The 26,463-nt window shown below is 41.6% G+C and overlaps 1 protein-coding gene across 7 annotated transcripts in view; it reads right to left on the bottom strand.

Annotated features, from left to right (window-relative positions):
- RAD51B (RAD51 paralog B) overlaps nucleotides 1-26,463 on the bottom strand; it is a 383,679-nt gene that overhangs the window by 143,968 nt on the left and 213,248 nt on the right. For 6 of the 7 annotated variants that reach the window (XR_013952190.1, XR_013952191.1, XR_013952192.1 and 3 more), the window contains exon 9: nucleotides 4,356-4,480. The exons of the other annotated variant lie outside the window; for it this stretch is intronic. Coding sequence is in view for 3 of the 6 variants with exons in the window: in XM_080595381.1 (XP_080451507.1) it covers nucleotides 4,356-4,480 (125 nt within the window). In the remaining 3 variants the exon portion in view is untranslated. The remainder of the gene's footprint in view (nucleotides 1-4,355; nucleotides 4,481-26,463) is intronic. 7 annotated transcript variants of the gene reach the window in all.

Here is a 26,463-nt window from a genome sequence, read left to right as displayed (position 1 = left end):
ACATATACAAGAAACTTGGTCCCCACTCCCCTTCTCTCTCCCAGCCCTTCCCCACGCAATACCATGGTTACTTCACCATCACAATTTTGGAATGCTTATTCAGGGCTTATTCATATGATACTGAGCAGACCAAGACAAAACAGCTGTTCTGTAACCAAGGACACAACAAAAGTTATGTCTGGCATTATTAATCTGAATGAGAGATGGCTTTCTGTTTTGTTTTAAGACTGAGTCACCATAAATATGCTTATCCCTTTGAAACACTTTACCTGAAGCAGAAAAAGAGCTGTACAACAACTACCTGGCATGACTCAAAAGCTCTAGCCTGTATCTCAATCCTAAATGCTCTTTCTTTAAAACACCACGAGAACATTGATTTGTTATAAAATAACACCCTGTGCTTCTATAGCACTTTCCATCTGAGAATTCAAAACACATTATAGCCATTAATGCTGTACTATGAGTCTCACAAATCCCTTGGAAACTATAAAATAAACCAGGCCCATAGAAGTTGCCATACCAGATCTGGCCAGTGTTTCACTTAATCCAGCACCCTGTCTCCAACAGACAAAAATAAAATGTTAAATATAGCATGTCAACTTATTAAAACCCTACCATGCTGTCCCCCAAAGACAGCTGAGCACACATGAAAACAGTAATCTTGGAGCCTGCTGACTCCATTTCAGGAAAGAAGGATAATTATAAGCATAGGGGTAACCGAGGAGTCTGATAGTTCCTAGCGCAGCCCCGTTGGTTTTGGCCCAGACTCAAACGGCCTGCATGTTTATGTATGGAATTCAGGAAAACAAATGTCAAGGTTAATGACTTGCAAGACTCCTTGGGGAGAACCAAGCATCAGTATCCATATACCCAACAGATAATAGCAAATTCCCTTCATGAACACGTTTGTGTAAACTGATTAACTTCTCCCACTTTCTCCCAAGCTCTTAAACCACCGTGCTGCTTTGGGCTTCCTGCAGCTTCAGCCCCACCTCAGCAGCTGGAAGACTCCTGCTGCAGTCCACACCGGTGGGTTTTGATGGAACAACTAATTCAAGTGCAGCCTGGAAACCTGCTCCTGCCCTCTCCCTCTGTGGCGTTGCTTCTGTCCTGGAGGAAACCAAAGCCAGAACACTGCCTTCTAGAAGGGGACAAACGAGGAAAGTTCATCAGCTTAAGAAACCTGTTCCTATCCAAGCAATAAAGCAAAGCTAATTGTTTTGAAGGCAGGAAAGATGTTCCAGAAATTTCATTACTTCGCTGAATTGGCTGTCGTCTTATTAATGTTCAACAGACATGTGGAGGGTGGGGTGGAAAAAGGGAGAGTTGGCTGAAAAAATGTCTGCAGGACAAACAAAATGAAGGAATCTCTTACTCAAATTTCAAGAACTCCTGTGTAGAAACTCTATGCTTGATTTCCCTAGATTTGTTACATACTCTTTCTGCCACTTGCTGCCCTGGCATTCCCCAAAGTTTCAGGTCTGCAGGCTACGGCACCATCCCCAAGCTTTCCCAGAACTCAGAACTGCACGAGTGAGAACAAACATCTAGCAAAACAGTGGGCTGTGCTGCCCAGGAGATCCTGTGTTTCCTGCGAGCTGCTTGCTTCAATCCTCCGTGATGATTATATCTTCACATTTTGAAGAACACCACCCTTGGGCCTCATGGCCCAGCACACCTCAAGTGTTGATTTTTCTCTTGACAGGTAAGATTTCCCAGTGGGAACAAACACGCTGGCTCTATTACTGTGCAAGTCAAATGTAAGGGAAGATCACTCAGACTGTCACTACAGCCCCAGCTCCTCCAGGGAAAGAGGGAGAGAAGGCAGAGCCAGGAAGATCTTCCTCAAGCTGTAACGTGACTGAAGAGAGAAAGAATTCTCTTGCATTTTAAAGAAAATAAAACGCGTCCACTGTGCAAGTCAGAATAAAACACAGGTTTTGCCCTTAATAGTGCTGATTCTATAGGGTCGCTCGGTGTGAAAGGCAGGGAAAACTTGTTTCTGCCCTAGTTTTCACCCAGATCTCTTGACCAATTGCATTCTTTCATTAATTTCCTGGGTCTAAATTTCACTTAAAACCAAGGAAAGATAATTTTGACTACAGAGATAATCTTGAGCTCCTATATATATATAAAGGAATATGAGAATTTGTAAAAATGATTACTGACTTGGAAATTTTGAACCTCCAACTTAAGCTTCCTTAAAAAGTGCTGATTTTCAAAGCGGTGATATCCAATACCTCCTGACAGACCCACCTTATGATGACTGAAATGGCATCTCAGGAACTGAGGAACCTTTATTCACGATTCAACTCAGAAAGTGGGTATAAAACAGTTATAAAGGAACATGTGTGCAAAATTTTAGTAATTTTATCAATACAGTCCTGCTGCAGGTGGGGTAACTCTAGATGCCCTCTTCTACTTGAAACTCTATGTCTTGCTGAAAGATTTGTATGACTTGAAGAAAAGACAATTTATCTAAAAAAAGGAGACAGACAGCAGCAGCAAGAAAATATTTACAAGATATAATTCATATATCCTGTTTCATTCATGGACTTCACAGATATATAACTATTTATGTCACACTTCTGTTTCAGATTACTTTGCCTTTAATAATATGTATAGGATTTACTAAAGCTGTTTTTCCTGACTGTAGATTTAGTCCTTCTACTTAACTGCAATAGAGTTAGCCTATGGTGTTACATGGAAGCAAGGGGCTGCAGCTGATAAAACTGAGTTAAGAACAGTGACTAAAACTGCACTTTTGTTAAGTGCATCGTAACATATGGAACTATACAGGCTTGAAAATAACACTTCATACACTTATGATCTAATACTTCTCAAACAAAATCAAGAAAAAGTACACGTAATACATGAATATTCTTTAGAGGAACTGCTGCCTCTTTCCACCGTCAGAGGAAAGTTCTTAAACCTTTTTAGTTGACTTTGTGTAGCATGAAGTAGCACACTGCCCAGTCTCTTGCCCACTCTCTCCTTTTTGCCTTTGCCAGTTGCACCTCTCATGTATCTCCAAAGAGATCCACAAAATTTGTGAAGAGCTTTATATTTTGCACACATATGTAATAAGGGAAAACTCATTACAGTCCAGAATAAGAGCAGCAGTACGAGCATGTTTATATTCAACTGTGGACAATCTCTAGATGCAAGTCCAGAAGATCCCTCTTCTAACTGTATTTGACACACTTAACCTGCTACCTGAGAATCCAGAGGACCACTTCTGCTTCATTGTACACTCCTCGCAGGAACAGAAGTGCCATCTTTATAATTTTACTCATAATGAGCAGAATAAAACAGAATGACTTTCTCTCCTCTGGCTCTAAAGACTGCAACCTAAAAGTGAGAAACCTTGCGTTGTGGCAGCAAAACCAGGAGCTCTAATTAGAACACGTGTGGGTAATAACGCTATAGGAATAAGATGGTACAAATTTTGCATAGCGCTTTTTCTGACAGTACTCTACTTTTAACGGACAGAAAATCAATAACATTAAGACTGAGGGTCACAGCCTTTGGAAAGAGTTACATCAATGCAAAAACAGAATAGACAAAGCCAAAAGCAACTATAACCGCAGATATCCCAAAGGACAGATGAAATCATGGGTTATGATGTTTTTAAAAACAAAAAAAAAAGTCATTCCCTCAATCAAACCCCAAACGTCTTGCCTCCTAGCTTTTCACAGTTTTTTTTATTTTAATAAAGAGGTGAAGATTGCAGGCAAAAATGCTACTATGTTTCATTCAAAAGCATGAAATCTCTCAGTGAAAAGGGTGAGCATTCTTTTTTTCGCAGACATACTTCTGGAAAATTGCTGCCATATTTACTGCTCAAAGTTAAGCTTGCTGGTGCAGGCAGCAAGCCTCCACTTGCAAACAGTAGCTGCAGGAGATAGAGCGCTCCCTATCCTAACAGTCACAGCAGAAATTTGGCACAAAAGAGTGGAAAAGATGACAGCAAAAAAATTATGGTACCAAAAGGACTAACTTCCCAGTCCTGCCCCAAAACCCTTGTACAGGAAAGAGCACTTTAAGGATTACCTTCATCTCCACAATATGCGATGCCCTAAAAGCTCAAGGAATTTGCACGCCTGTGCCAACACACACTAGGTCCTGTGATTCAGATAACGCATCTAACACAGGGAGGCACTGGAGAACTTTTTTGGCTTTTTTGGAACCCCAAAAAGCAAAGGACACTGACCGCCCTCCACCCCAGATAAGCAATTGGTCTCTTCTCAACACACAGATCATAACAACCGCATGGGCTGAAGTACAGTTAGCCCAAGTGATCAGGCACTGCTTGTGTGGCTTAATTTAAATTCTCTTTGTCATCAGGTTCTCACCTGTCTTGTTGGCAAGTCGTGATACTGCAGTATGAGCCTGGTGTTGACGCTGTGACTCCACGTGTTGCCAAGGGCTGCTGTCACACAACCAGACTCCTTCTTCCCGCTTCCAGGTGCTCCTGAAACTGATTATGAAAGAAACGGCATCAGGACCGCACCACAGACACGGAAACTCTGATCAGATATCTCAGGTCTTTCCCCAAACTAAGTAATCACAAGTTGTGCTTAACAAATAGTATTGCATGAAATTCCTACCATTCCGATTTATCTAAACAACTGCAGTGTGAGTTCTCCATCTCACCCTCTGGTACCTACATGAAATGCCAAGAATTGAGGATATGTTGCACAGTAGCCAGTACCTTCCTGTAGAGATCAGTATATTTTCCTAAATATCCAGAGGTGCACCGTGCTTGGGACACACTTGTGTTTGCCTTTTTAGTCATATCTCCAAGCAAACCAGCTTTCTGTGGGCACAGGGAAGCAGGCCAGCAGAGTGACAGCATACATATAACTAAACAATGAAAAGTGAATTTAAAGGAGCAGAATGCGGTGCAACTATACTCTGATCTAAACATTAATATATTGTTTTGTGCAAGCAGGCAACCCCCACAAAGCAAGGAGCCCCTTAACTGTAAAATACCATTCTGGTGTCGTGGAAATTATATGAACTTTATATAACCCTGAAGGAAAATGCACTTTGCTATGATAAGCAATGATAACATAAAGAAGTGTTTCAAGTAATGCAGCATGATCCAGCTTGCTGAATTGTCGTTTCACCTGAGTTCTCTAGCACTGAAGCCAGAGAACCCACTCATACATACACATACAGATGCAAGCAGGTAGGTGCCCAAGCCCTTCACCTTTGTTTACCACAAATTCTGCGCAAGATGAACAGGTAGATGGTTGATTTGCTTATATTTCAAATGACACTTCAAGAACTGAGCAAAACAGGCAATTCAAAGGAATTTAGAAAACAAACAAATTGTTTTGTGGATATAAATGATAATCAGCAAGTTGAAAACTGAACTGTTTGAGACAGTCACCGTGTAATGTTTAAAAGCTATGAGTGTTGGCCTGAAGTTGAATGAGGGAAAGTTGGATTTAAAGAAAGGAAACTTCCTGTCGTCTATCACACAACAAATGAAACTGCCACAAAATTAAGGCAACAAAAAATTACAACATCTATCAGGCAAAAAAACAAAACTGCTTCCTCAGGATGGTCATGAAATCCTGGTCAAGTGAGTCAATTAAAGTTAGACCAGACAAGAACTTGAAAGAAAACAGTGGAAAAGATTATTAGAGTGTAAAAAAGCAGATTATATAGTATGACAGCTCTAACTTCTATGCCCTGGTAGAGCCAGTCACAGCTCTTAAAGAAATATTTCAGCTTGCTACAAGCTGATGTTTCAAAGGGCAAAAATAGACTACAAAAAAAAAAAAAAGTATTGCACTGACTCTGCAATACAAATTTCAGAGCAGTCTTAAGTTTCTGTCAAAACAATCAGCAATGCAACAGTATATGTTGAAACTTAAATTGTAAGTACTAGGTTTTGGAAGCAATACTGTACTGAGATGACAAAGTCATCTCATGCCCCAGCAGAGTTTCTGGAAGATTCAGCCTAAGACCCTTAATTGCTTTTACATCTGTAAGGTTATAGGTTTTGTTACTTCCAACCCCCCCGAACTATTCAGAGCAGAAACACAGTTTCTTCATTTGCTTAAGCTTATGATTTGGTAAAATATCTAGAAAGGGCAAGACCAAAAATTACTATCATGCAGTAAAAATCATTATTTATATCACTACTGGTAGCTTGCAAACGATGTGGATATTGTATGAGACTGCATTAGGCAGAGGAGAGAAGCAGGTTGGAGAGAAGGGGCTGGAATCACTGCAGTGCACTAAAGGACCCATCTGAAGACCTCAAACCTCCCCTCCAGCCTTCCCTGAGTAATTCAAGGTTGAATAGACATCAGCTTTGAATTAGGTCTTTAAATGTTTAGGGTCTACAAAAGAAAATAGGGAAGCACCTGGTTCAAGCCAATAGTTTGATAGGAGCCTGGACTTGGTACTTGACTGAATTACTTCCCACATCACGGTAACTCCCTGCAGCACGCACAATATCCACTTCTGAACAAAACCTGTTCCAGTTTGAGAACAGTCTATAACTGTGCCATCCAGCAAGGATGGCTGCTTGATGGCCGCTTTTCTTTCCCCAGAACAAAGGTATTCGTATCTTGATAGGCATCAGACTTCTGCCTGAATAACACACCCCAGGAGCACCTAACTGGAAGTTGCAGCATCAAGAATGCTATTCTGTTAATTAGCCTAACCAAGCTGCATTGGGAAGGTGGATGTGCCGGCAAGAATAATTTATCTTCATCTACATTTCTGATTTAATTTGCCAGATGGAGGGAAGAACAGGTTCAAGTGTTAAAAGCAGGGTGCTGGGAGGTCTGTATTCCATTCCCTTAAAATGACTGAAACCAAGTTACTTAATTAAGTTCATTAAGTTCAGCAAAATGCCTCCACCACAGAAGTAAAATATCATTACTGTACCAACAGGCTAAGGTAGAATGAAAAAAAGAGAAGCAGCTTTAAAGCCTCGCAATCCTCTCTTTATCAAACAAAAGAAGCCAAAAGTTCCTCCTGTAGCTGGCACTGTCCTTTCCCACCTGCTAGAAATGGGTAGGAACCACAAAATTCAACGGAGGCAGCTCAAGGTCAGCTCTGGTGGGCACAGAACTGCCTGAGGACCTAGGACTACAGACAAAAAGCCCAGACGCTCCAAAAGCAGCTATTGTTGGCTTAAAACAGCAGCAGAAGTCTGTCTCTCTACGAGTAGCTAACGCAGAGCAACATCTTGCTGTTGTGGTCCTGAACCGGGCACGTAAGCTGTTAAAAGTCTGGAGCCTGGTGACACACGGGAGGCACGGCTCCCCAGCAATTCCTAATTCTGCATTCCTTGCAGGCCTGAAACCTGTACCAAAGCGAACAGAAGCGCTAGAGGTGTGAGGCTTGTGGCAGAACAAGCAAGCTAATTGCTGTAGTTTAGTTTATTTTATTATACAGGAGAAAGCCTACTGTACCACGCTGTGTCAGCCCCTGTCTGAAGAGGGCTGTGTGTGACCCACTTTCAGGCAAATCCTCTTCCACGAAGTTATTCAAATTTATGACTCTGGTGCAAAGTGGTTAGTAAGCCTGGAGCAAAGTTACAGTGAAGACTTTTTACAGGATGGAAAGGAATGCCTCACAGGAAAGGTTTCCATTTTATACGGGATCCTCCTGCAATCTGATGCATTAGGCAGACAGAGAGGCAAACCAACAAGAAGTGAGCTAAATGCAGGGGAAGCAGCGCCAGCTTTGCAGAGAAGTTCAAGGATAGTGGCAGGATATGCTTCTTTCCTTCTCCTTGCTCTAAACACAAAAAGATAGCAAACGTCTCAGAGGAAGGAAAGACGATATGCTAAGAAAATAGATTTATATTCAAGCATGGCCCTAAAGAAAAGCCAGACTTATCTTTTCTGTTATTTCAAACACTACTCAGTCATTAACGAACAGCTCAGAGAAAGTGGATAAATAAAACTGTTCAAAGAGAGAGTGATCTCTTTCAGCCTGCATTGCCTTGATCTTCCGAACCCCAGCATCTTCAGACTTAGATATGGGAGTATCAGACCAGCCTTGGCCCATGAAGAACCTGGCTCCTAAAGGCCCCTTGGCTCTAAAGGACTTTGGTCTCTGCTCAGAGGTCCCCACATGTCTAACCTGAACCACTTCAGAGCAGTATGGAGTGCCAGCTGCGACAGGAGGCGGCTTTATCCAGGCTGGGCAGCAGTCCTGGCATTAGGGTTTCTGCTCAGGATGTGGGTGGAAGACCACCTAGGGGGTGGAAGGAAAGGGGGCTGGCAGCCTGATGAGAGAAGTGGCAGATCTCAGTTTGTGGCTGGAAGAAAGGGGGGCAGTAAGCGGGGAAAGGGGGTGGGCATGTGGAAGCGCAGAGATGGGCTCCTAGCACGGGGAGATGAGGATGCATGCTAGGGGGGTAGGAGAAGACCTCTAAACAACCCCCTGCTTGGTGCAGATCCAGTTCAAGTAAAATGAAGTGGTGACTCCAATGCCAGTAAGTACCCCTTTCTTTACTTTAAAGCGCTTTAAACTGATCACAGAGCACAGCATCAGACAGGGCAAGTACCACATGAGGTACCTGTTCTACCGCCCCCTGTGAATTGGGTTCTTCAGGGCACCAGCAGGGGCACTCGCCGAGAGCCTATCTGTGCTGGGATGCAAGAACAAAGCAGGAACTGTCTGCTTCACTCTCACTGAGCAGCTGTCACAAGTGAAAATAAAGCTCCTTGTGGTCTGAGTCAAATGCAAAGTAAATGACTCCGCATAACCAGGGGAAAAACAAACCAAAGAGAAAAGGGTGATTCTTCAACTGAGATCTGCAACGGCGCTTCCAAACAGGAGATGAGGTGCACAACTTCTGGGCTCTGCTGCCCTGGCAGGAGCCGTCAGTCAGTTGTCACTGAGATTAACGCCACACATGGGCAGAACGGGGGCAGGAGGTTTATTCCACCTTCCATTTTTCAGTGGAGGGAACAGGAGGACTAAAGCTATTCAGCTCACTGCCGATTCTGAGTTTATTCTATCGTGTCCAACCAGGGAATTGCAAGTACAGGCATGGTCTGAAAGACCTTCTCTTCCTCTACATAGAAGGAGGTACCATATTTTCTTAAAAAATTAATTCCTTGTGTAACCAAGTCCCAACTGTTGCAAATATGCTTGAAGGGGATTTAGTCATAAAGGACTTTCAGTTTCGTTAGTCTTATCCTATGAAAATCCTAGGATATCTAGACCATTGTCTTGAATGAAATAAAATAGGCTTGAAACGTTTTTAAATGCAAAGAGTCCTTGCAGGCAGAATGAAATTATACTCTTGATTTAAAAAAAATATAATCTGTTCCTTGTTGGTATAACTGCAAAGAGCAATGAATTCCACCCTTCCCACATTTTCATATAGATTTTCGTCTTTCCAGATGAAAGAGTTGTTGCTTGACAGGTTCATACCCATCACTGGGCCACTTTTGCAAGCTCTATCAATTTGATGATTCAAAAATCTTTTTCCAATGAATGCAAAAAGGGACTGATGCACAAAATAATAGTGAAATAACAAAATACAGAAGTTACCAGTCCCCAAATCTTTCAAATTTTAACAGCAAATCATCTTGATAAAAGCTTGATTTATCGAAAGGAGGAAAAAAAAACCTCCAAAGGTACAGAGAAAATATTTATAAAGAATTAAACTACTGAGCTCAATAAAAATGGCACATCAACAAAAAAGGCACACCAAGCAATAAGAACGAAAGTACTTTCCCTCTTGCTCAGGCTGTGTAGTTTCTTTGCACAGGGGTTCTGGTTCATCGGTAGAGCTCATAATTGCATTTAGTCTGCATTTTTGGTGCAGATCTCTAACAATGACACCAGAAGGGGGGAAAAAAAAGAAAAAAAAGAAAAGAAAAAACCCACACCCGTCTTTTTTTTCCATCTTCACCTATTCAGAAAGTACAAGTATAAAAATATCCAGTGGTGGAAAAACCCATCACACAGTACAAAACAACCCACAGGACAAACTCATCTGTGAAGTAACTAACCACAGAGCTCTTCAAACTCCCACTCACTGACTTCTGCCATCTGCAGCCCTTCTCTGCACTGTTCTCTTGAGCCAAAGGTGACTCTGATTCTCTTACCATGCACTGGTGACCATCTCACTCTCTGCACTGGTCAGCCAAGGTATGTCAGTCCAAACCCTTCCTGGCATATACTCTCTGCCCTCAACATACACTAAACTAAGAGACAATGGCTGAGGATGATAAAACAAACAAACAAACAAAAAAAACCACAACAGGTTCTTTAAAATAACAGGAGGCAGATACTTAGACCACCATTTAATATCACTTACTTAAGACAAAGCACAACTATACATACCTAGGTAAACACAAATTACTGATTTGTACAGACACTAAAGAAAATGTCTCTCCCTGTTCTAACTGTACGGTTCTGTTTCAGTTAATGTATCATGCAGGCGTGCCAGGTCATCTTGGGAGAAAAGTCAAAACTTGCTTGCTAAGTATTGGCAGTATTGCCTTCACACACTCTTTTATTACTTAGGACATATGGCAAGAAAACCAGTTGTTGCTGTAAGGAATCAAGCTTGGCCACAAAATTAGCCATGCAAAAATCCTTACTTTTAAACTGTTTATTTGCTTTCTTTTATTAAGAGAGGTAATCCATCAATTTTACTTCCAAACAACTAGTAAGTCTAAATCTGTCCAAAAAATCCAAAAGATTAATTAAAATCTGAAGTAATCTGGAATAACAATAAGTAAAAATGTTTTAGTTTGAAACTGAAATTGTCAATGGTAGGTAATTTAGTTTTCTCTTTTTTCTTCAGGGGCACAGCCATCAAAATATACTTATCAAAGATATTAAATATAAACCCCTACTAATCCCCCAGTTTAAAACAAAACAAAAAACCAATTTCAACAGAAATTTTTTTGACCAACCCTAGTACGTAGCTATGTTACTCCTAGAGAAGTGAAGAGCCTACTAAAGACTATGCTGAAACTGCTATTCTGATTCAGTCATCATTGAGAGACAGAAAATTGCCACTTAAGACTCCAGCTGCAAAGTTCTTATGGAGAGACAGCAACGAATGAGACAAAAAGAGAATGAACTGACTAATTTTGGACAACACAGTTTGCCTCATATATCCCACACAGGTGAGTTTTCACACTTTTTGCTTACCATTGTATATTCCTGTGTATCTGTGTTCATATTGTGCGTGATTTTTACAATGCTAATCTGATACTACATGAAAAATAAGGTTCTTTCTGCTGTCTTTTTTACAGCCATTGCATGTGACAACTCCTAGAGCTCTCATCTGCAGTATGCAAAACACCATACAAACAGAACAAAATGATAGTTCCTGACCTGAAGACCTTCTTTTCATGAGAATTGCAGTTTAAGAGCCTGTTAGCTGCTGCTGCTGCTTATTTCCCACTTAGAAGGAATCTTCCCTAGGGGATGACAGAAAATAAACCAAAATACGTGACAGACCAGTAAAACTGTGTATAAATCGGGTCTTCTAGTATTCTCCACAAAACATTAGAAGCTTTTTCAAATAAGCAATATTAACCGTTATTCTATCCTGCAAACTCAGCTGGCACCTCCATCCAGGTCAAGACATAGGAAGTCCTCCAGAGAACTGGCCAGATGCTGGTGTTATTCATCTCATGCCACTGCCACTGACCAGCGTGCCCACCATGGTCAGCGTGGGCTGCCCTAGCAAGTCGCCTTGCCTGCCATCAGTGTGTTCATGTTGATTCTGTTTTGAGTTGAGACACATGGACACAGAGAGAAGCACACACGTGGTAGTACAGAGACTCCTGTCTGCTGACCTGAAAAAAGGAATTGACATTAAGAAATGAGAAAATCCAGCTGGTCTGATTTCTTGCCAGGCAATCTACCAGCCATGAACAAAATGGTCAGGTCTCAGGAGATCTGTGGAGGTGGGAAGACAGCTGGTGGTTTACAGCACCTGAAACAGAGCCCAAATCAGGGAATCTGGGATTAAAGATCCTTGGGAGCAGATTCTTTCTTTTTACCAGCATGAATTTTTTGCTTCTGTGGCCTGATGTACCACAAATCGATCACTTTCCACACTCTACTGATCCTGCATTTTGAGTGCAAGTGACTGAGTAAGTAGGCCTGTCGTGAGAGGGATGATGAAGACCAAGTAGAAGACAGTGGTTATAAGCTGATACCTTTCTACAACCTCAGCTCACCCTCTTTCCCTTTCTAACGAGAGATTTTGAGAAATTCCTTCTTTTTTTAAAAAAAAAAATCAGAATTGTCCTAAATTTACACCATTCTCAGTATCCAGAGTTCTTTCCCACATTGCTCACCACTAAAACTTAGAGCAGCTTCTTCCATCTAACCTATCCTATACACTCACTTCTTCCTGTCTCTCCAAGACTAGAAAATAAAGTCCCAAACCACAGTTCTAAGGGGGAAGAAAAAAAGAAACAGCTGGAATTTTGCCTGCATGCACATATAAAGGATGCATAGGTTTAAAAAACAAAGCTTGCCCAATCATGGCATCTGGCAATGCTAGGGCCCTGTGAACCAGAAAATGCTTTCAATTATCACCTCACCAATCATGCTACAAGTTATTGCTGTTTTTTTGTTTTGTTTTGTTGTTGTTGTTGTTAAGTTCCCTCAGGGAATTAAACAGATCATGATATTAATCAGAAGGCACGTAGGAGGGACGGGGCAGAATGCTAGAGTTACACATGTGTAGGCCCCTTAAGGCTTGAATAAAGAACGGAGATTTAAAATCATGCTGTCAAAGCAACTGAAGCCTTGCCTGTTGCAAGCCTCAGGCCTCTGACCTACACAACCGTGGTATTATCGTATCTGATTTTCCCAGGATGGTTAATCTCAGCTGCTAAAATTCATCAGTCTCTGCTAGTGTTTACCCATCATCTGGATTTGCCACTTCCGAACTTTCCAGGCTAGAACCAAATGAGCCAGCTGTTACACTCCTCCCTGACAAGGACAAAAAAAAACAACAAACCAAACCATAACAGTCTGGAAGCCTAAACGGCTAAATCCCATAAAGGCGGAACAAAAACTAATACATCTGGGAGATGAAGAGAGAGATGCAGTTTTGAAACTGCAGTGTTTCAGAATGCAGCTCACAGCATTATGGCCATGTTCGGATGCTGTGGTCTGAAACACAGACTGGATTCCCATAGTCTACATTTTTTTCCATAAAATACGTTCTGGTAAAGAAACAGTGTCTTGGCAGCTTATCTCCAGCACCCACAAAACTGACACAGTGCAGGCAAAAGCAACAGCAGTCGAGGCAAAGGTAGGAGCCAGTCTGCAAATTAACCTTAAATTACATTTGAGAGGCAGAGCGCGGAAGGGTGAAGGGGGTGGAAGAGGGAGAGTCAAGTTTCTGATGGAGAACTCAATGTGCGATAAAGTGGCCAATAAAAGGGCCAATTAGTGCTACCATACTGAGGGTGTTTCTGACACGGCTGTCCACTTCCCGGGGAGCAGTCTGATGGTACGTCTACATGGCAGACAGAAAAGGACAGTAGGCATAAGTAAGTTAGTTTTAAGTGAGCACTGAAGTCTGCCTTGGGAAATACATTCTGCTAAGGAGCCACAGAGGATGTTGTGATGCTGCAGCCAGCCCACTGCCAGCACGCGAGTTAGCTTGATTAACTGCCTGATTAACTTAGCACTGCCATTCAGCCACTGGACCTTTCTCAAAATACTTTGCATAGACTAAAAAGCCTTCGCAAACAACAACTTTTGATCACAGCCTCACTCCCTGCATTTGAACTGGTGAACGAAGTTATCTGTCCTTTATACTCCCAGGATTATTTCAGCACTGGTTCTCTTTCAGGAGTGTTTTCAAATCTCAGCGAGTGACAATTTCCTGATGTAGACTGTTGAAAATCTCCAGTCATTAAGAGTTCAGGGTGGGGATGTTAACCACAAGGGCTACGTTTAACGATCTCGAATTTACGATTTCTTGTACGCAAACTGAGTAAACTGCTTTAATTTGCATTACGATGACGGTCATTTCTCTGAAAATTTAGCCTTTGGTGTTCTTAACACTGGTCACGTAATTAACAGTTAAAACAATTCCCTCTAGGTGTAAATAAAAACAACAAGCGTACTTGGATCATCAGCCAAAGTTGTCAAAAACGAAATTCCAGGATGAGACAATTCCCTTTCAGCCTGCAACATGGAAACAGAGGTCAGCCAAACATTCGGGGGCTAGAGATGATGGTTTGCAAATTACAGCTGTTCACATCTGGAGTTCAGATTTGGCCAAACTCCTAATATTATCCATCACAAAAACTAAACTGAAAGAATGTTTTGGTTGTATGATGAGGAACATAAAAGTTAGGAAACATTAAATGTAAAAAACGGTACTTGTGACTAACTCTGCCTAGCAAATGCAGAGTGAGGGACCCGGTTATTTCTCGCAACAAACAGCATCAGGGCTGACTGTGGTGTTTCTGTGAATAGGGAACCACGTTTCTGTATTTGCCAGTGTACCTCTCACCGGCTGCATCTGTTTCTTAGTGTAGAGGGATCCATGACGCGAGCTGAGGGCTGTGACAGTGGCCTGAAGAAGTGCTTTTGGGGCTGGCCTGGCAACCCTTCCACACCTAGCGGGCAGGGACAGCCGAGTGCTTGGAGTACCTTCACCACATAGGCCAACCGGGCACTTCTGTACTTCTTTATTACACAGCTGCTACACTCACATGAAATGCCTTCCCTCCCATTATAAGATAATGACAAAACATTTTAGTACCTGCACAGCCCACAGTGGCTCACTGTTCAGAACGGATTCATTTACAAAGCTGAAAAATCATGCGTGTGTGCATACTTATACACAGAGCGAGGCAGTAACATGGAGGATGTTAAAATGAACGAGGATTACAAGGGTCTGGCTTCCCTCCCTGATTGACCCGGACCTTCCAGGAGCCTCCCAGCCAGCCAGCCCCTTTCTTCACGTCGCAGGTCCCGTCCCGGCCCTGAGGAGGTATATTCTTTTTTCTTCATCTCATTCTCAATAAGCAATGACTCACTTTATCTCAAACTAACCAAATAAATTCAATTTTGGACAGCCACCAGGACTGGAAAATTTCATCCTGATAAGCTGTTCTGCCTGGACACAGAGGGGTAGAAGGGAAACAGTTATATGGCCTTAACTATAGGAGGTTCCTTCCGCTCCTGCTATAATGCAAACTATTTTGAGACTTGCCAAGTTTGTGCTGTAGGCTGCATCAGGCACCAACAGGACACCGAAGTGCTCTGTGGAGAATAACGCATAAATCCAAAATGATCTTTTGCTGCAGTGACTCTTCTCTCCTGAGATGTATTACATTTTTTAAAGTCAGTGAAAAAAAAAAAAAAGCAAAATATCACTTTTAACGCTTGGACTACAAAATGGTTGAATCCTCCAGGGGCCAGGCAGGGCCAGAAACAACTTTTTTTTCCCCTTTTTCCCAGATTTGGGGGTGGGGGGGAGGGCAAGGGGAAAGGGAGAGAGCAAAGAGTGCTTGGTTTCAAATAGCAACATTGTCCAAAAGGGTGAAAGGGAACAGATGGCCGTGGAGAATGCAGCCTCAAAGCGCCAAAGAAAAGGGCTATTTTGACAGATCTTGCTGTTTCCTATTCAAGCATGAACACTCTGGCATGGAGAGTTAAGACGATACAAGGAACAACCTCTGTTCCCAGCAACTGACTATGGGCAACTGGCCTCTGAAGCTCTGAGAAAAACAACATGAGACAGACAGACAAACAGATATGGCAGCAAGCCCAGATCTCAGCCACCGGGGGGGGGGGGGGGGGGGGGGGGGCGCGAGGGGCAAAAAAAAAAAAAAAAAAAAAAAAAAAGGCAGAAAGGCTAGAAACAGCTGCCTTTTCCTGGCTCCAGCGCAGAGCATTAGAAAGAGCCTGTCCAGCCTTTCTCATCTTCCTTTTCAGTGAAACTTCTTGGAGGGGTCACCCTCAAGCTGTTGGTCTTTGCCCTGAGGGGAGGTGAAAAAGAGGACAGATCACAACTCGTCTAGCTCAATGAAACCTGCTTCCTTTAATCACAAAGACCTCCCTCCAGCCAGCTAAGAGGAACTTTAAATGTAAAAAAGCATAATTAATTCTAGAGTTTTGCATGCAAAAAGGTTGAGAAATTTAAAGTTGTGGCTCCCACAGTACGCGTAATTTGTTTGCACAGTGTACAGCAGCGAGCCATTATATCCGAGGGCAGGGAGAATTGTACTCGCTGTGGGAAACACGGCTAATGTATGTCCTGACTTCTTCTATCCGTCCTAATCGGGAGAACGCACCCACAGCTGTTTCGTTCGCTGTTTCTGTGCATCTACCAGCAGCCGCAGGCTGCAGTTTTGAAGGTCTGCTTCCCATCCATCCCCAAAACGTGGAGTGAGATCAATCCACAAAGTGCAGCCAGGCTTCACTGTTTCCAAAGTCAGTCAGAGAGGAATGAAACCGGCTGCGTGAATTTCTTTCTGATTTATATATCATTTTCATTTTTTTTTTTAGAACAAAGCCTGCTAACACTGCTTCCCAGCCTATACCTGTCTATGGGCAATGCCACCACACATCACCTTCCCCTCGTGCTGTGATGGGACCGCAGCAGTGGCAGCTTCGTGCAGCAGCTGGGGTGAGGAAGAGGGGGGTAAACATTAACCATCCTCACAGCTCTTCCCTGAGGCGGGGAAGTAGCTATCATCCCAATTTTACTGTCCCCCTTTTTAAAAATCATTGAAGGAAAAAGATAATAAAGAATCGTGGGTGTTCGCATGCCAGAACTGAGAATGGAGAAATGCAAATGCAACATACTGATCCTATCTGGGCCTTTGTTCCCTCATCTGTGAAACAGCATTTGTTAACTTTGGTCAATAAATAGTAAATGTGTACAAAAACAGACACCGGCTACAAATCACCTTGAAATCCTCAGGCTCTAAAGGAATCCATATTATTACCAAAACCTTGGCTTTCTACAACAGGTAAATAGTTTTTTGTTTGTTTGTTTGCTTTGTTTCCACAAAGGATAGTCAATAAACCCATTATTAGCTGTAATTGTTAATTTATAACTAAATAGATAGGATCTGACTATTAGAAGTAGTCAGACAATAAATAAAGTACCTTATTTAGGCTAAATCAGATAAAATCTCTCTTTTCTTATAATCATGAGCTTCCTGAGCAGAAAAACTGCTTCAGGCTATATTTACTAAGGGAATCTAAAACGTCGATTATTGACCAACTATTAATTAATATTGAACTTGTTAATTTGCCTTTCTTCCCTTAGTTCCTTGAGTAAAGTCAACCCTGTACAATTACCCAGCAGTTTTCATCCTGCTTTACTTGTGTTGTATGTCTCCTCCTGTTCTCTGTCACTGCCATTGTAATGAACAGTGCTCACAAACTGATTCTGTCTTTCACATCGCAGGACAGGTGGTCCCACAGTATATTCCCACACATTCCAAATATTTTAAGTGTTCCACATCTGTTGTCCAAAGCATTTTTAGTTCCCTGCAAGAACAGTAGGAGAGGAAAACAAAAAGTTTATATATAACATAGTAATGGACCTTTTATGCCGCATGAGCTCTGTCACTTTGACAAGATGATAAATTTCAAAACAGGAGCTCGAACTTCACTTGTTATACTATAAAAAGTCTTGCAGAAAAGATAACTGGAGAATTAACTTATGACTGTTGTAATAGTCCAGATGATAAACTTGAGTGTGGGTGTGCTTTTTTTCTTTAAATACCGTGTCTGATGATCTAAATAAAAAAAAAAAATGAATTAAGGTGACTTATACATTTTATGATTATACAAACTATTCTATCTGCTTAAAAAAAATACAAAACATCTCCAACACTCATTAACATACAATTTGGGCGGGATTTTTTTAAGAACTCAGTGTAGCCCTACAGCATCTAGGTAAACACTGAAAGCTTTTGATTTTTCTCCCTAGAGGAATGAACCTGATCAGACATACTTGAAAAACCCATGACTGCAAGTAATTCTTCTCACCGATGAAACAGGGCCAGTGGTCAAGAACTGAGACCAGGAAATGAAAAGCACTAAGTGTGTCTCAACTACTAAACTACTGTTTAGGAGGCAGAAAAGGACTGCCAGGCTGTAACTGGAATAGGCGGTCAGGGTTAACATTTCTGCTCTGCTGGAAAATGCTGTGAGATAGCAGTAGCTACAAGCAGTTGGGAATCTGGTTTGCATCTCAGTGCAGAAGCTGGCATGCCTGGCTTTACCAGCACTGCAGCTCCGCTGGGTACTGGCTTGTTACAGACTGTGACAGGAGACTGTCCCCTACTGCATGACCAATGTCATTTCCAACAACATCATGACATTCCTTCAAGCACTTTGCCAGCGTGACACTTCAGCTAGGGCTGATGCCTAATTGTATCAGAGATTAGCAGTACAATTGTGAACTGCACAGCTATGCAATACAAACAAATGCTCTATCCTTTTTATTTTCTCCCCCCCCTTTTTACTGTTGTTTTTCAAAGAAACCTGTTCTGAGCTCTGAGAGATAAATGTTTTATGGGGTCTCTGCGTGACTGCCCCAAGACTGTGCCTCAGGGGAAACGATGGCACTGCGTGACTGCCTTCAAACAAAACACTGCCAGGATGTACAGCAAATGCCTTGGTACTTCCCATGGTCCCAGGACTGAAAGTTGGGCATTCAAACAAACTTAGAATAAACTCAGTTTATTCTGGAAGACTACTTTTGCCCCGGTCTAAAACAACGCTGAGCACAAGGCACGATATCTTATCAGTGCGTACCAGCAATGTGACGCTGGGTAACAATGCATATGTAGACATCTTCCCCCAAAACACAGTGTATTAAACGTGGAACAGGCCCAGAAAGAGGGGGGATTTTGGCTTTCTTTATAAAATGGTCAAAATTGTTCCTCTTTCTATGAATTCCAAGAGCCCCTTGACATGCTGGTACCACAGTGAGAAATGGGAAGAGAAAAGAGAGGAAATCGAGACAAATGTGCTCAGCTGTGTCACAGCACACTGGGGTGAGCCTGAGATGAGAACTGGGGAAGTCTCACTTGACTTGCAAATCCAAAGTTTCTAAAAATAATTTGGAAGCACAGACAGTAGCACACACAACTCTGTGAAACAAGAGGCTGTCAAAGGCTGAAAGATCATAGAAAAGTTAGAATAAAAATGACTTGCAATTATGTACAAAAATTCATTTTTCATTTTTGCTTTGCAATGAATTTCAACAGCCAAGATGATAATTTCAGAATACTCAGCATGGTCAAAGGAGCTCATACAGTAGGTTTCAAGGAAATTCCTGCTAACAATATCTTGCACTTGTGAATAGACTTTGTAAACCTTTAAACTTCACTGAATTCTTCAAAAAAAAAGAAGGTAAAATTTAATACATTTTCACTATTAGTAGAGGAGAGAAAATATCCTTTTAGATCTTTCCAGGAAGGCCTGCACTGTGTTCCAGTATGTACATAAAGAATAAACATGTCGATGGATGACTTTACACAAACAGAAAAGCTTCAGAGGCATATATGCTAGCCTTTCAACCTGCTCTGCAGTTCACAAAAAAACTTATTTTGGGGGACTTCTTTAGACTTTAAGAGCATCAGACAATCTGCCTAACGAACACTTGGGTGGGAAGCACTTGTATTAAATTGCTACGAACATGGGATGTTCTGGAGTGAACAGCGCAGTGCTTCACAGGCAGACTCGAGCTGGCTTCACAGCTAGGGGAATTCACCTGGGAGAATGCCGTATTTATACTGATAAATTGTTTCTGATACCTGAGAGATCAGCCGGGTCCCCTCACTGTATTTTGAATGGTATTACCTTCTAACTAGGGCTTCATTAGCTCTTCTGTGTTCAACTGCTCATGATTTCACTTCCACAGCATGCTGCTGAAAAGCCCAGCGGCACAGAGAGAAGCGCTGGTTTGTGAGAAAGTGACAGTCTTCCCCCAGAAAACCAGGTTTGATCCTGTTTCTTTGCTTGATGCTGCCTCTGTGATGCTATTTCATAAGAGATAAAAGAAGTCACTGATGATCCCATAGCAACATCAAGAGTGTTAAACTGGAATTTGAACAGTGGGGGGAGGTAGAGAAGGAATCAGGCAGGGTCTGCCTCTCAGATTTGCTCTGCAGTCCTGGCAACCTCCAAAACTTGCCAAAGAAACTACACAAGAAAATATCTAAGCTGTACAAATATAGATAAAAACATCATACTCGCTCATTACTCAACCATTCTCTGCAATGTTTGGTGTTTTTAAAACTTTGATTTTGATTTCTGGAGCCAAGTGATTATGAAAAACCCGGATGGTTTCCTATTCAACCTTCTCTCCTTTCTTGCGCTCATCATATATCCATTTCTCTGTCACAACGAGTTGGAGATTGGCTTGAAAATGGTCTGACTGCATCCCCAAAGATTAGGAGTAAAGGGGCAAATTAAAAGATCTCCCAAATATATATATTTTAAATCTCAGTTTTCTGAGCCTATTAAGGTTTGGCAATATTCATGTAGTTATAGCAACTCAAGGTACTAAATTTATTAAACCTGTTTTGCTATTTCAATTTAAAATGCATGATATGAACATTGGATCAATTATTATGTGACTATAAGTAGTCATCTGAGGTTGATATGTATTTTGAATCTGTCTAGCTGCAATGGTTACACAAATTCTCGTTATCTGCAACGAATTCCTGTAAATTCTGTACTTTTTTCAGAATGTTTCAGCTGAGACCAGATAAGGCAGCAGATAACTCCAGGCAGAAAATTCCATACTAGTGTCTTATTCCCCATACTAGAAACCTACAGGATTTTTAAAATGTATTCTTGTATTGCAGAAGCAAGATAAACAGCTGTAAAAATAAGCCAAGTCATCAATCCTTCAGCCTCCTGCAACTCTGGGATGAGCTGCCAACACCCTTACAATTTTCATTCCTATTTGGTTTCTCAGAACTGGAGGCAGACGACTCCATCTCATGAAGTAACTTTACTAAGTTGTTTCCTGATACTCACAATTCTCTGGAAAGACAAATGGCATCTACAAATATTAAGGATAATTTCTACAATTTTTTCAGCTTGTGAGCAGATTATTACTCACATAAGATGATTTGTACCTATAGCACCTTCAATCAGCTGAGTCTGGATCTTTGCTTTCCACAAGAACAATAACGTATAAAACATCCAATGACTAAGTCTTCACACCATTGTTCAGAATAACACAGAGGAGAATGACTTTTCCTAGTAAAAGGGTACCTCCCTGTACGATATTAATCGTTTTAATAAGACTCGCATAATGCTGTTTAGAGTTTCGGTGGCATTCTCACAGCCACGTCTAGTGATGGCATCTACAGGTCAGCAGCAGTGACACTTGAGAGAGAGACTTGGCCCTGGAGAGGAGGGACAGAAGTCAGCGAGCTCTGCCACTCACAGAGCACATTCCCCAGTATGGATGTTATTGCCAACGCCCCGCTAAGGTGAATCTTGGGGTTAAAATCCCACTTCCCCAAACAAGGCAGTTCGTCCTTCCCAGTGACTGCTTCAGGCTCCTTACAGACTCAAAGACTTCCCTAAATCAATCACACAAGGGAAGCTCAGATGATCGCAGAATGCTGAGTTGGAGGCATCGATCACACATTTGTCTGTAGTGTTTCTGTCTTAATTCTAATTATACCTTCGTGCTTTCCATAGTTAAGGAATGCATTTAGATTTTCACTGATGCCTCAAAGAGCAGGCAACACGTATTCTACTCTCCTCGTTTCTGCTGAGCTCAGTTCCACAAGAAATTGCAATACTTGTCTTCGTCGCTTTCTGCCCAGCTAAAGGCATTCAGGACAGCCAGGTGTGAAGTCACTGGAGAGCAAGTAGCACTGCAGAGCTTTTCCCCAGCAGACAGACAACTTCCCCACTCCCTGTGCTGGCTTTCCAGTGAACATTAAAGTTCTTTGTCCTGTCTTTCAAGCAGGCCTATATCCATAAGCCAGCATGTCTGAAATGCCATCTGAGGTCCAGAACGAAGACTGCGGTTAACAGCCCCACTCCGGAGATAAACTATAACCTCCTACACTAAAGATTAAGTTCATCTGTGCAACTTCATTCCTCTCAAGTTTGAGACTGCCAAATTTACCCATGGACTGTACAGTTTCACCACCTCCTAGGCTAAAAGGAAAGGCTTTGGAGGGAAATACTTTTAAATGTGGACACCCGTCTGTGTGTACATTTGCATCAAAACCTCACCATAGGTAGAGCTCACATTGTACAGACATTTGTTCTTTTATGGAAAAAGGGAAGAAAGACCAACCTGCAAAAGATGATCACTACTAACACACACCTACACAGCTGGAGGTTGGTCTGGTCCTACATAATCAGAGTCTCATAAAATCTTAAAAAAAGTTGTAGCTTGGGTTGAAAAGTAGCTGTGTTCATGTAAGTGAAAGATGGTGAAAAATATTTGCAGAAAGTATGATGCCACACCATCCTAACTTGATAATAACTAGGAATGTGTGACACATGAAAAAATAATAAATTGTTTTACTCTGTCACTTTCACCAGCTACTGGGCTGATGATTATGCCAGCAGCACCCAGCAAGGACTGTTCCCTCAGTTGTGACATATTTCTATCCTTATCCTTCCAATACTAGCGTGTTGCACTGGAACTTTCAAAGATTGACAAAGAGAAGTATGGCTGACTTGTTAAGCTGCACATCCAGACATTTGAAGCATGTGGCATTTTTCCAGCGTAACCTGATTGCCAGAAAGTAAAGCAAGTCTAGTCATTGACCAGTGATGTAATTCAGGGCATTCCTACTTTATGTACATATTTAACCCATCCTCTCCAAAAAACAGTGCTGTGACTTCGCTGCTTGTCTTGGGATCAGTGAAGCCAACTGACTTCTGCAAAGGAACATCACGGGCAAATTCACTCTGCCTGATGTGTCAAAAAAGCAACACAATGGGAAGTCCACCTATCTCACACAGAAAAAACAGCTAACAGCTGCTTTTCCACCTCTTCTCGAGGTATGTATCTGACCTGAGGCATAAACTCTAAGACTTGATTACATTACACTTTCAAACAATTTAAACTTCTTCACACTTGGGTTAGGAGTATATAAAACAAGCAACTTGAGCAGTATGACGGAGTACAATCCCTGGGGAATTCCAAGTATGCTTCTCAAGCAGAACTTGTAATGTGGTTCTGAGCCCTTGACTTTGAAAAGCAAATGAACAAGAACACTGATTAAAAGCAGAACAATTATTATATTAACTTTGTTGCAAAATAAGAGTATGATTAAAGATAACATCAACTTGACATGCATAAGAAAGCACTGAATACAGACCATGTAGTGTCTTAGTGAATGTGACTAAACAACTCTATTTTCTTCCCTGAGAAACTTACTTCAATTTTTATCCTTACATAAACTCTCAAAAAAGCTCCACATTGGCAGAAAGTTTCTGTAACTTAAAAGACTGACAGGTGGCCTTGGTAAACTGAATGTGAGATTCAGAGCTCACCCACAATAGCACGCAGGCATCTCACAAAAGCTTACATCCAGTCTCATGCATGAACTAAAGCATCAAAAAAAAGCTGAAGGCACAAATAATGTGGGAAGATGAATTTCCCCTTTAAAACAGAGTCTGAGGAAGTGGAAAGATATGTTTATTATCTGTACACTTTCAACCCTGGAGAAAAATATAGAAGTATACTTAGAACTGCTCTTTGAGGATGCTGCGTGAAGAAAGAAGGCTAACCTGCCACCAAGCTGCAGGAGACCTGGAGAGCACTAAGTCTAGTGAGCAGTGACACTGTGTGGAATTTCTGAAATAGCAGCATAGGAGAAAACACATTTTTCCTAAAAGCAATGTCTGTGAACATTTTACAGATGCTGGATCACGGATTAGTCATAATTTTAGTAGGCTAGTTTGATATCATTCAGTTATAATAAGGATGTGCTGTACACATACACACAAATAAATATGCTCTACACACATATATTACATCTATTATAATTCTAATTAAACAACATTCTTCATTTCATTACCATGCTACGAACATGATAAAATGAAAACAGTTTAGGAGGTAGTGGTTAGGAGGGTGCCTCACGGATATCGATCACTACAGCATCCTGTAACTTCCATCGTTGTCAACAGAGCTGCATATGATGAGAAGCATTTTGCACGTCAGTGTCTATTTAGACAATCAAACCGTTCAGTCAGAAATAAAGAACGTCCAGATATCTGGTACCTACTGAAGGCCAAGGATTCTTCCAAGGCTTATCTGTTGCTTATAAAGGAAGTGCTTCGGGTCTTCCAGCCAAAGAAATTACCAGAAGAAGAGATTTATGATCACTCAGACTAGATGACCAGAATGGACTGTTCCTTCCCTAGCATCTCGCTTCTTTTCAGTAAGGAAGACTAATTCTCAAAATAATTTGTAAAAATTATTAAATGAAAACAAATGATATGAAATTAAATAACAGGTTCTGGGAATGAGTAATAGGATTTCCAAAATTTATTTTGGACCTATAAGTACGTAGGTTTAAGTTTTGACTTTGCTATCATCAACATAGGTAAAATAAAGCTCATAATACGTGATCAGCACAAAAATGAAGTCATGTAACTATTTCACTGTGCAAGTCTAAAGTCACACAGTCAAAAACATGATGCTACTATGGGAACACAGAGCAGAATTTGTTGTGAGTGCAAGAAATTTACCCTTCCAACTTAGTTAAACACAATTGGTTATTAAAGTGACAGCTTCATGCACTGAAAGCCAGAATATGACAACACTCTCATACTTTAACTTGCTCACTTTATGTATTTGGATTCGAAGCTTTGCTGCTGTCTGCAAACCTGTATTATAGCGCTCTAATTTCCACCTGCAGATAGGTACGTGTGCCCAGCTGCACAGTGGGATTTGGAGGGACATGTTTGATGGCAGATTTGGGCCTAGTCACTTACATTGTTTCATACTTATAGCTTCCTGCCATTTGTGGAAGCATAGCAACAACTTGCAGCCATGGCTAATCAATGATCATACTTACTGAACTGAGTAACACGTATGCTCTTCACTCTAATACTGGCTATGCTGGAATATTTCCCAACCAAAGCCAGTAAAAAATAATAACAACAAATTAAAAATCAATCTGCTAAAGACTAAATGTTTTGTGAAAACATGTAGATGCCAGTAAGCCTTCTGACAGACAGGCTGCATTCATACCTGCCAAGCAGACTTGGGTAGAGCCCTGCTGCTTTCCAGCCTGCTGCTTGCAGGCAGCCTGCCCACAGGGGGGCTTCAGGACAAGGACCCCAGCGCTGCCAACCTAACGGCTAGGGAGACGGAAGTATGGGGGAGGACATCCACGTTCACATTTTTCCAAACGGTATGTTGCAACTCTCGAGCAGACACTTACATTTCTATCCTTCCATTCCAATTAGAAAGATTTTCTGAAAACTCAGGGGTTATTGCACAACAGAAATAGAATTTACCAGCCACACCTACTACAAAGAGCCACAGGCTTAATCCTTTACCAGAAAGCTGATCAACTGCCTCTCAACTGCACTTCCTATTTCCCTCCTTTCTTCTGAAATTTCTCTGAAATTTCCACCCTCACCTGGAGGTGTGCCGTAACTGGTAGTTTGGGAAACCACCGCATAACTGCCTCCTGGGTCAGCTGGCCGGCCTCCCTGCTCCACCGACTGATCATCGGGGCTGGCACAGTGCACAAAGGCACCGAACGCTATAACCTAATGACATTCAGGAAAGGAGAGGCAATTTGCAAGACAAATTTACATTATCAAAAGTCTTACCGAAGTTGGACAACAAAGGTATTCCATCTCTGACAAATTTACCAACCCTTACCTTTGCCTATGTATAGACACGCGTACCTTCGGAGTACCCTAGAAAGAAGTGACACCTACAAATAGTCCCGTGGTACTTGACCCTGAGCGAGGACATGCTTTGTACTACAACATATGCACAGCTATGACCCAAATGCATTAGTTGCCATTCAAAGGTTATGGTGGTAAAGACAACATAATGCCTAGGAAGATCTGCCCAGATTCTGTAGGGATTCTAGCAAACTTAACCACATATAGACCTTTTCCATGTATGTCACCAGACAAAGTTAATGCAAACTGTATTGTAAAGTCAAGCATTGCCAAAGAAAAATAACTTGAGCTGTGCTAAAATAAAGGCTGGGCTTGTATAATTAAGTTCTAAATGAAGGATACATCCTTGAACTTCTCCAAGTCATGTTACATCCCATCTCTTGTGAGAAATGCCACAGAAGTTTCAATGAGTTCAAGGGGTGAAAATGAGACTTGCACTTCATGTGGATGACAGCATTTCAACAAATACAATGCCTCTTTATGTCGTTCCCACCTCCTACCTCAATGCTAACCTAGCAGGAAATAAGATGTTTACCACCCAACGCTATTCCGTGCCCAACAAAAGCTGGTCACGTTGGTTTCAGC

This window comes from Anser brachyrhynchus (genome assembly GCF_964034855.1).
Source record: "Anser brachyrhynchus genome assembly, chromosome: 5".
Taxonomy (NCBI): Eukaryota; Metazoa; Chordata; class Aves; order Anseriformes; family Anatidae; genus Anser; species Anser brachyrhynchus.
The sequence above is the reverse complement of the archived record's forward strand: the minus strand, read 5'-3'. Positions and strand labels throughout refer to the sequence as shown.